This window comes from Somniosus microcephalus, chromosome 14, assembly GCF_052327205.1.
Source record: "Somniosus microcephalus isolate GS21.2 chromosome 14, FLI_Smic_1.0, whole genome shotgun sequence".
In the NCBI taxonomy this organism is placed as follows: Eukaryota; Metazoa; Chordata; class Chondrichthyes; order Squaliformes; family Somniosidae; genus Somniosus; species Somniosus microcephalus.
In genome coordinates this window covers 97,092,477-97,103,761 of record NC_141000.1, presented here as the reverse complement: position 1 = coordinate 97,103,761, position 11,285 = coordinate 97,092,477, and the positions used below count along the sequence as shown (strand labels likewise).

Sequence of the window (11,285 nt, the reverse complement as noted above, 5' to 3'; positions counted from 1 at the left end):
GACAGTTTCCGAGAATAATATGTCATGGAACCAACCAGGGAAGAGTCTATTTTAGGTTTTGTATTGTGTAATGAGACAGGGTTAATTAGCAATCAGTCCGTAAGGGGGACCCCGAGCTTCCGGTCGCCTGTCACTTTAATTCTCCGCTCCAGTCCCACTCAGATCTCACCGTCCTCGGCATCTTGCATTGTTCCACGGAAGTTCAGCGTAAGCTCGAGGAACAGCACCTCATCTTTCGCTTAGGCACTTTACAGCCTTCTGGACTCAACATAGAGCTCAACAATTTCAGATCATAACCTGGCCCCTATCATATATATATTTCTTATCCACACTTTTTGTTTGTGCCTTCTGTTCTTATCTCCCACATGGCATCTGTCTTTCATTCTGCCAGCGCAATTTACACTTCATCTGGAGCCATCCTTTGTTTCTTAACCTGTCCCATTACCATCTCCTTTTGCCTTGAATATCTCTTAATATCTCTTAACTTCTCCTACCTTCTATCCTATCACAGACCTTCCCCCTTTTGTTCTTTCATCCCCTCCCCCATTTCCCAGCCCCTACCCTTGCTTAAAAATCTGTTCCATTTCCTGCTTTTTTCCAGTTCTGACGAAAGTTCATCGACCTGAAACGTTAACTCTGTTTCTTTCTTCACAGATGCTGCCTGACCTGCTGAGTATCTCCAGCATTTTCTGTTTTTATTTCACATTTCCAGCATTTGCAGTATTTTCTTTTTGTATTAATTAGCAATCTCATAGTAAAGGATCCCTGGGGCAGAGTGATAGAATTTCACGTTAATTTTGAGAGTGACTTGCCTAAGTCCGAAACTAGAGTCTTAAACTTAAATAAAGCCAATTACATAGGTATGAGGGGCGAGTTGGCTAAGGTAGATTGGAAAAATAGATTAAAAGGTATGGTGGTAGATAAGCATTTACAGAAATATTTCATAATTCTCAACAAAAATACATTCCATTGAGAAACAAAAACTCCACAGCAAAAGTGATCCAACCGTGGCTAACTAAAGAAGTTAAGGATAGCATTAGACTGAAAGAAGCAGCTTATAATGTTGCAAAGAATAATAGTAAGCCTGAGGATTGGGAGAGTTTCAGAAACCAAAGGTTGACCAAAAATTTGAAAGAAAGGGAAAAAATAGAACGAGAGAAAACTAGCAAGAAATATAAAAGCAGATTGTAAGAGCTTCTATAAGTATGTAAAAAGGAAGAGAGTAGCAAAAGTAAACATTGGTTCCTTAGAGGCTGAGACAGGAGAAATTATTATGCGGAATAAGGAAATGGTAGAAACATTAAACAAATATTTTGTATCTGTCTTCATAGTAGAAGACACAAGAAGCATACCAAAAATGGTGGGGAACCAAGGGTCTAATGAGGGTGAGGAACTTAACGTAATTAATATAAGTAGAGAAAAAGTACTAGAGAAAATATTGGGACTAAAAGCCGACAAATCCCCTGGACCTGACAGCCTACATCCTAGTGTTCTAAAAGAGGTGGCTGAAGAGATAGTGAATGCATTGGTTTTGATCTCCCAAAATTCCCTAGATTCTAGAATGGTCTCAGCGGATTGGAAGGTCGCAAATGTAACACCGCTATTCAAGAAAGGAGGAAAAGAAAAACAAGGAACTACAAGCCAGTTAGCCTGACATCAGTCATTGGGAAAATGCTGGAATCCATCATTAAGGAAGTGGTATCAGGGCACTTAGAAAATCATAACATGATTAGGCAGAGTCAACATGGTTTTATGAAAGGGAAGTCGTGTTTGACAAATTTATTAGAGTTTTTTGAGGATGTAACTAGCAGGGTAGATAAAGATGAACCAGTGGATGTAGTATATTTGGATTTCCAAAAGGCATTCGATAAGGTGCCACATAAAAGGTTATTACACAAGATTAGGGCTCATGGGGTTGGGGGTAATATAGTAGCATGGATAGAGGATTGGTTAACTGACAGAAAACAGAGAGTAGGGGTAAATGGATCTTTTTCAGGTTGGCAGGCTGTAACTAGTTGGGTGCTGCAAGGATCAGTGTTGGGGCCTCAGCTATTTACAATCTATATTAATGACCTAGATGAAGGGACCGAGTGTAATGTATCCAAGTTTGTTGTTGATACAAAGCTAGGTGGGACAGTAAGCTGTGAGGAGAACACAAAGGGGTCGATTTTCAGCGTGCCGTGAGGCGGCCTTTTAGGCGTGCGGGGGGTTAAAAACCTGAATTCGGGGGTCCCGACACCATCCCGCCTCCATGTAAGTTTCAAAAGAGGCGGGTACCCGCCCCGCACTGGGACCCGCCGACCCGAGGCGGGAAGGGATTAGTGCCAATTAACTGCCTGTTAACAGGTAGTTAACAGGCAGTTTTTAGCCTAATCCCTATTTTGAAGGTTGTCGTGTGGGATTCCCGACGGCTCCAAACCACGCCAAGTTAGAGTCATCGGGCCGAAGGACTTGGAGGGGTCGGGATGTCGGTGTTCAGGTGAGTGATGGGTGCATGAGTGCAAAGGTAAGTGTGTTTGGTGTGTCTAAAGTGTGTAAAGTTGTTTAAATTACCTGTACTTACCTTTACAGCCTTCCTTCCTCTAGGTTTCGGGAGTCCATCATTCAGCCGGCACAGAAAGCAGAATGGCTGCGATCTGTCAAAAGTGACAGCCTGCAGCTTTCAGTGCCGGCGAGATTTCTAACCGAGTCTGCGTAGAAGGACTCAGGTTAGAAGACTGTCAGTGTTTGACAGCTTCAAACAGCTGGGAAACACGGATATTTCATCACAGCACGGTGGCATAGTGGTTAGCACTGTTGCCTCACAGCGCCAGGGACCCGGGTTCGAATCCGGCCTCGGGTGACTGTGTGGAGTTTGCACATTCTCCCCGTGTTTGCGTGGGTTTCCTCCGGGTGCTCCGGTTTCCTCCCACAGTCCAAAGATGTGCGGGTTAGGTTGATTGGCTATGAAAAATTGATCCTTAGTGTTAGGGGGATTAAATACGTGGGGTTACGGGGATCGGGTGGAATGTGTGTCCGTGCAGGCTCAATGGGCCGAAATGGCCTCTATCTGCACGGTGGGGTTTTTGTGATTCTGTGAACATGTCTTGACAGATGAAATTTCAGTCTGTGACATCACCTGTGGCCGGGTGGCCCTTAATTGGCCTGCTGAGCCCGCTGGGTGGGCTCAACAAGGTCAATCAAGTGAAAATCGCGTGGATTGGCCACATCTCGATGGAGGCGGGACTACAACCTGAAAGTTGTAGTCCCGCCTCCTTCCCGACTTCTGAATGAAAATCCAGCCCAAAGAGTCTGCAAAGGGAAATAGACAGACTAAGTGAGTGGGCAGTAAGGTGACAGATGGAGAATAATGTAGGGAAATGTGAGGTTATTCACTTTGGTAGGAAGAATAAAAAAACAGAATGGCCCATAAATTCCGTTCCCTACGGGTGTGTACTCACCCGTAGGGCCAACGGAAGTGCCGGTTTCACTAATGCTCTGCGCATGCGCTGGAAACCGGAACTTCTGTTCTCTGAAGAAAGGGGTTCGTAGGCCTGCACCGGAGAGGCAGCGTGTATGCCTGGAACTTCTGTTTTTTTCACAATTGATGCAGTCCGGGTAAGTCGGTAGCAACTGCGCCTGGAAAAGCAGGCGCAAGACCTGCTTTTAACAAGGTAAGAGGTGAAGAAAGTAAAATAATTTTTTCCCACTTATTTATCATTTTAAAATACTTTAAAGAAAGGCAAGTTTATTTTTAGCCCCGTTAAAAACATTAATTATTTTTTTCAAAAATTTAAATTTTTGTTCAAAAGTTAATTTATGTAATTTAGTCATTTTTAAAACTTTTTTTTATTTATTTGAAGTTTTACTTAGGTTTTGAGGGTGATCTCTATTCATAGATTTGACAGGTCTTCCTGTCAAATCTATGAATGGAGATTCCCTGCTCCAATTGGCTCCCCATGGCCCACGTGATCCCAGGGACGCTGCGAACTAGCTGCGCCCCTGGGATACGCGGGCCCTGCACGCCGGCAGTTTGAGGAGGCACATCAACGGAATTCTGTGCCGGCCCAGAGCATTACAGTCGGCGCAGTTCGTTTGTGCATGTCGGGGGCTTACGCCCGCGGGAAGCCTCCGACTGGAATTTCTGGGTCAATAATTTTTAAATGGTGAGAAACTTTCAAATGTTGGTGTTCAGAAAGATTTGCATGTCCTCGTGCAAGAAACAGAAAGCTAGCATGCAGGTATAACAAGCAATAAGGAAGGCAAATTGCATGTTGGCCTTTATTGCAAGGGGGTTGGAGTAAAAGAGTAAGGAAGTCTTGCTATTGTACAGGGCCTTGGTGAGACCACACCTGGAGTACTGGGCACAGTTTTGATCTCCTTATCTAAGGAAGGATATACTTGCCTTGGAGGCGGTGCAACGAAGGTTCACTAGATTCCTGGGACGAGAGGGCTGTCCTATGATGAGAGATTGTGTAGCATGGGCCTATACTCTCTGGAGTTTAGAAGAATGAGAGGTGATCTCCTTGAAACATACAAGATTCTGAAGGGGATTGACAGGGTAGATGCTGAGAGGTTGTTTCCCCTGGCTGGAGTGTCTAGAACTAGGGGGCATAGTCTCAGGATAAGGGGTTTAAGACTGAGATGAGGAGGAATTTCTTCACTGAGGGTTGTGAATCTTTGGAATTCTCTGCCCCAGAGGGCTGTGAATGCTGAGTCTTTGAGTATATTCAAGGCTGAGATAGATAGATTTTTGGAATCAAGGGATATGGAGATCAGGCGGGAAAGTGGAGTTGATGCCAATGATCAGCCATGATCTTACTGAATGGCAGAGCAGGCTTGAGGGGCCGTATGGCCTATTCCTGCTCTTATTTCTTATGGTTGTAACCATGTTCATCCAGAAGTGCCAAGTGGATGATCCATCTCGGCCTCCTCCAGACAGCCACAGCATCGCAGATGCCAGTCTTCAGCTAATTTGATTCACTCCACTCGACATCAAGAAATGGATGAATGCATGGGACACAGCAAAGGCTACAGGCCCCAACAACATTCCGCTCTAGTGCGGAAGACCTGTGCCACAGATGTAGCCATGTCCTTTACATTACGTAGGACAGATGGCACAGAAATGGGCCATTCGGCCCAACCAGCCTATGCCGCTGTTTATGCTCCACGAGCCATCGCCAGTCTTTCCTCACCCTCAATTCCCTTTTCCCCTCATATGCTTGTCTAGCCTCCCCTTAATTGCATTTATACTATTCGCTTCAACCACTCCATGTCTTAGCGAGTTCCACATTCTCACCACTCTTTGGGTGAAGTTTCTTCTGAATTCTCTATTGGATTTCTTGGTAACTATCTTATTTTGATGGCCGCCATTTATGCTCTTCCCCAGACGTGGAAACATTCTCTCTGTATCCACTCTATTTAAACCTTTCATAATTTTAAAGACCTCTATTAGGTCACCCCTCAGCTTTCTTTTTTCAAGAGAAAAGAGACCCAGCCTGTTCATCCTTTCCCGGTATGTATACCTTCGCATTTCTGGTATCATCCTTGTAAATCTTCTCTGCACCCTCTCCAGTGCCTCTATATCCTTTTTATAATATGGCAGGCAGAACTGTACACAGTGCTCCAAGTGTGGTCTAACCAAGGTTCAATACAGGCGTAGTATAACTTCCCTACTTTTCAATTCTATCCCTCTAGAAATAAACCCTAGTGCTTGGTTTGCTTTTTTTATGGCCTTGCTAACCTGTATCGTAACTTTAAGTGATTTGTGTATTTGTACTCCGAGATCCCTTTGTTCCTCTACCCCACCTAGACTCCGACCCTCCAAGTCGTGACCTCCCTATTCTTCCTACCAAAATGTAATCTCACATTTATCGGTGTTAAACTTCATTTGCCACTTATATGCCCATTCTGCCAGGTTATTAATGTTCTCTTGTAACTTGTTGCAGTTCTCCTCAGTATTGACTATCCCCCCAATTTGGTGTCATCCACAAATTTAGAAATTGTGTTTTTGATTCCCAAGTCTAAATTGTTAATGTAAATTGTGAACAGCAGTGGGCCCAGCGCTGATCCTTATGGAACACCACTACCCGCCCTGAGCTAAGCTGTTCCAGTACAGCCACAACTAGCATCAACCAATGTGGAAAATTGCCTAGATATATCCTGTCCACAAAATGCTGGAAAAAGCCAACCCAGCCAATTACCACCCCATCAGCTTACTCCCAATCATCAGCCAAGTGATGATGCAGTGGTCAAGAGTGCTATCAAGTAGCACTTACTCACCAATAACCTGCTCACAGATGTTCAGTTTGGGTTTCACCAGGACCACTTGGCTTCAGAACCAAACTCCAGGTGAGGCGAGAGTGACTGCCCTTGACATCAAAGCAGCATTCTACTGAATGTGGCACCAACAAGCCAGAGTAAGTGAAGTTAATGGGGATCAAGGGGAAAAACCTCTCCAGAGGCTGGATTCGTACCTAGCACAAGATGGTTGTGTTTGTTGGAGGTCAATAATCTCAGCCCCAGGACATCGCTGAGAGAGTTCCTCAGGGCAGCGTCCTAGGCCTAACTATCTTCAGCTGCTTCATCAATGACCTGCCCTTCAGTGGGGCTGTTCACTGATGATTGCAGTGTTCAGCTCCATTAAATTCCTCAGATAATGAAGCAGTCTATGCTCCCATGCAGCAAGACTGGGACAACATCCAAGCTTGGGCTGATAAATGGTAACATTCACGCCACACAAATGACAGGCAATAGTCATCTCCCATGAGAAAGCCTAACACATCCTCTTGATAATGGTATCATCGCTGAGTACCCCATCAACACTGATCAGAAATTCAAATGGACCAGCCACATAAGTGCCATGGCTACTAGAGCAGTTCAGTTGCTGGGTGTTCTGTAGCATGCGGCTCACCTACTGACTCCCCAATGCCTATCCGCCACCTACAAGGCACAAGGAGTGTGATGCAATACTCTCCATTTGCCTGGATAGGTGCAGCTGCAACATCACTCAAGAAGCTTGACACCATCCAGGACAAAGCAGTCCACTTGAATGGCACCCCAGACACTAGCTTAACCATCCACTCCTTCCACCGTCAGAGTACCATGATTGCTACATGCACTCTCTACAGGATGCAATGTAGCCAAATGCCAAGGCTTCGTCGGCAGCACCTGCCAAAACCGCTACCTCCACCATCTAGAAGGGCAGGAGATGCATGGATACACCATTATGTCCAAGTTCTCCCTCCACAGCACACACCATCATGACTTGGACATGTATATCATCAAGTCAAAATTTTGGAACTCCCTACCCAATAGCATGGTGGGAGTACCTTCACAACCTGGGCTGCAGAGGTTCAAGAAAAAGGCCCACCACCACCTTGCCAGTGATGCCCACATGCCAAAGACTGATTTTTTAAAAATTATGCTGAGTCAGAAACATCACTAATATATTCTGCTTGGTAATAGCTAGATTTATTCAACCCAGTACATTAAAAAAAATTACAACAGTTTTGCATAACATGACTGTAAATTGTCTGATTTTGGAGCACAAATAGTTATCAAGAGTTGAACTCCTGACATTAAATTCCACTGCATAAACAAAGCTGCATTAATTACAGTAACACATCCCATGGCTATTTTATAGTGTGCAATCTGATTCCATCAAATCCTGGGTTAAAGAAAACAAGACCACTTGATACGAAACCACAACTACAAAATGTTGTCGACGGATGTTTACCGAAGAACTTTTATTAGCAAGAGTATGAATCTGCTCAATTCTTTTCCTTGCAGGCCAAGCGTCAATTGTGGGCAACACAGTACAGTAGAAAACATGCTTCCGGAGTTCAGATAATGCTATTCTAAGCTGGTTGCCGGGTGGTCTTTGAAGGGAGCTTGATGACTCTTCCTGATTTTTGGACTCCATTCAGCAGTGAGAACACACTCCATGACATCACAATAAAATAATACTTTTGCCAATCACTGTCTGGTAGGTACAAACAGAAAAAAGGGTCCTAAAACAACCAGTACCAACAATACTTATTTTAAAATGGTTCTGTATTTATGTTTAATGCACATTGGGGAAAAAGTAACAATTTAGACATTGGATTTTGTGTAGCTGCTCTACAGCAATTTGCTCCTGTACATGCAAACTAGATTATATGTCCATCACAGCAGAGGAGTTGACACTGGGTTGCAAGTGGTGTTGGTGACACTACTCCTCCCTCCCTCCCCTCCTCTACCTCCATGAATGCAATGACTCATGCTAGGGTACAGTTCCACAACAATTGGCAGCCCGTTGGTACCTCATTCAGGTGGTCATTTTTCATGTGAATATAGACCACGAGTGTTGGTGGATTATTCAACAACATGGCACGAGAACCAAAGCTCAAGCCGGTCCTCATTCAATAGCCAAACATGCACTTTCCAACAGGTGTTACTGAATAAGACTCAGGAGATGAAGCCATAACCAGTTTGCACCGTCGCCGCCTCCCCCCCACCCCATGACAGGAGTTGTTGTGTCCCCACTGCCACTCAGGCCGAGATCAGCCAACTCATCCCACATCCAGTTTGGCTGTGCGATCATCCTGGTCTTCATGGCTCAGTACAACACAAAGTGCATCAATTGTCTGTTCAGACAGTGGGACAGCCCACTGTGTTAGTGATTAAGGAGTCAGTACCGACTTTTCAAAATTTAAAATGGGTATATCCACTATAGAAATGGAATTTGTATCTTGTATTATATCCCTTTATAGGTGTACATTATTTATACTTTGTGTACTTATGCCGTAACAAAGGGAGTAAAGGATGGATAGAATGTGAATACATAAAAACACAAACTGTAAATAAAGCACGACCTGTAATTAGACAGGCAAAATATAGCAAGATCACATTGTTCTGGAAATTACTGTTTTATCCACATTTAAAATAAATCATTTTCAATGTAGTTTTACTATAATAATGGTTTTATTTAATACCTCAATTTTTTCTTTTGGTTTTTGTAGCTTTTTGCAGGATACTTGCCTTTCATGTGAAAAAAACAGCAAGAGTGTTTTTTAAAAAAAAAAAATAGATTTATGGTTTTCACACAGCAATATCCTGTTCCGCCATCACGTTTGGCCAAAGGTGACAAAATCACAACACAGTTGAGAAAACGTTGTGACCATAAGAAATTCCAGCTCCCACCACATTTACCACCGGTTACTGCTACCAGCCATTTATACCTGGCAATTAACGTTAGCCATTTTCCATTCCCATAGATATCAATGACAAAGGCACTGGCTGTACCGTATTAAACACTCCGGCTATTCTGGGCAGACTCAGCTGTTCAACCAACTGTTGGCACTTTGACGAAGTGCGATTACCTTGGCTACTTAATCCCTCATCATTAGTGTCGGATTATAGTTTGCACTGACAGCACAGACTGCAGCAGCAAACATGGCTGGAAAGAGGAGAGGCGATGAGCGTCAGCATGAAAACTGACCTCCTAAACAAGGTGTCAGGTTAATGTTTGAGAAACGCTACCGGTTTTATCATCCACCTCATATAGCAGGCAAATCACAATTACACCAAACAGGCCCGATACAAGGCAAGCAAAGCAAAATCTCATTTCTTGTGGCCACAATTTCATCTTTTTTCAATTAACTTTTTTTTTGACTATTCCAGACATTTGAAACATTTTGAAGAAAGTGAGTTGCCCATCAAAATCAGGGTTCCCAGACCCCTCTGAAAACTGGTTATCCTTGGCCGCAGTACTTACAAAACCCAAGTACCAACATAGATAATGTATGGCACTTAACTAGCAAAAGTGTATTTTGTGATATTATTACAGCAAGATCAAGCTAGACTATATAGATTTCTGAATGATGGTAGGGAGTTCACCAACTGGAGGAGGGTTGTACTTTTCCAGGCGCATCAGTCGTCGTAGAATATCTTGGTTTTGCAGCGGCCAACTGTAGACGTGTGTATTTTGAAGCCATGAGGGAACGTGTCTCTGAACAAATAAAAACAGCGAGAATTATCAAATCAATTTTTAAATTAACGTCCCATTAGGGTTTGTAATCTGTTAACCAAAGTGCCAGCTGTTAATAAAAATGGCCATGTCCTTCATTACAACTAGATGATCATTCACTATGGTTTATTCAGCCCTCATAATTACATCTCTGTACTTCATCCCTTCTCCGAATTATAGTTAGAAGAACTGCAACTGGATTCTATCTGGGTTTGCCCAACTGATTTAGAATGGTGTGTATAAATTTCAATGGAAATACACAAATACAAAGTGTAAGCTTGTGCATTTCTAACTTGGAATAATCACTTTTCAGATTGGACTACAGAATCAACCTCTGCAAGCACATGGTCGTCTCTCCTCGGCCCTCTGTTCCCACTGAAAATCTCCTGTAGTGCGCCCACTGATACTCTGCCCCTTGAACAGCTTAGATTCATTCTCTCTCCACACCTGTCCTTAAACCAGTACATTGGCTTGTCAATGCTCCAAGCTGACTCTAAACTGTCCTCAAGTCAAGTTCATCCAACATTGAACTTCAAATTTGAACTTTGAGCTTTCTTATGTCATCTCCCTTTCCTCCATTTACAACCAGGACATGTCTCTTCTAATCTCTGCCATGCCTATGTAACTGGACTTCTCTCTGTATCCATTCACATATGCATTTTGGCTTCTGCTCCAGATGTACGCCAATTACTTCTATCTCTTTTTCCCCTCTTGGCCCCTTCTCTCCTGTCCTCTCCCCTTCCTGTCACCCAGTCACACCATCTTCCCATTTCTCCCCTCTTGGGTACTTTGCTCCGCAATCTCTACCCCAACCCATCACTACTTTTCTGCCTTCCCACTCGCCTGCCGCTGTACCAGGCTTTAATCCTCCTTGAATAAACCCACAGCTACCCTCTGTGCTTGTTCACATTCTCTGAAAAGCCCATCAAGGCACTCATGACGGTCTCCTTATGAGAAGCAACTCTAACTGACCAATCTCCAGTGCACCCGCTAGGGGCTAACCTCCTTAATGTCCTGCTCACTCCACCCACCACCGCTTCCTTGGACTCTGCCAGCAGATCAACAATCACTGCCCCCTCCGCATTTCCCTCCAGAATGTCAATTTACTCGCAGAGGGTCTTTGCCATCAACGACCTTATTTTGAATGATTGGATGAACATCCTGGCTTTGAATAAAATTTTGCTCACAGTTGACGACATCCTATCACTTACTGAAGCCTTTCCACCAGACGACTGGCCACACCGCCATGGTGGCATTATGGCCCGACTGCTCCTCTGGCACCTGCTGCTCCTTTGAG

The 11,285-nt window shown here is 43.9% G+C and overlaps 1 protein-coding gene across 2 annotated transcripts in view; it reads right to left on the bottom strand.

Moving 5' to 3' along the window:
- Positions 1-7,430: 7,430 nt before the first annotated feature.
- The window catches only part of LOC147107742 (uncharacterized), an 83,176-nt gene continuing 79,321 nt past the window's right edge, over positions 7,431-11,285 (bottom strand). For both annotated transcript variants that reach the window (XM_086007023.1, XM_086007021.1), the window contains one exon: positions 7,431-9,970. In XM_086007023.1, the coding sequence (XP_085863149.1) occupies positions 9,824-9,970 (147 nt within the window). In that variant the 3' untranslated portion in view covers positions 7,431-9,823. The remainder of the gene's footprint in view (positions 9,971-11,285) is intronic.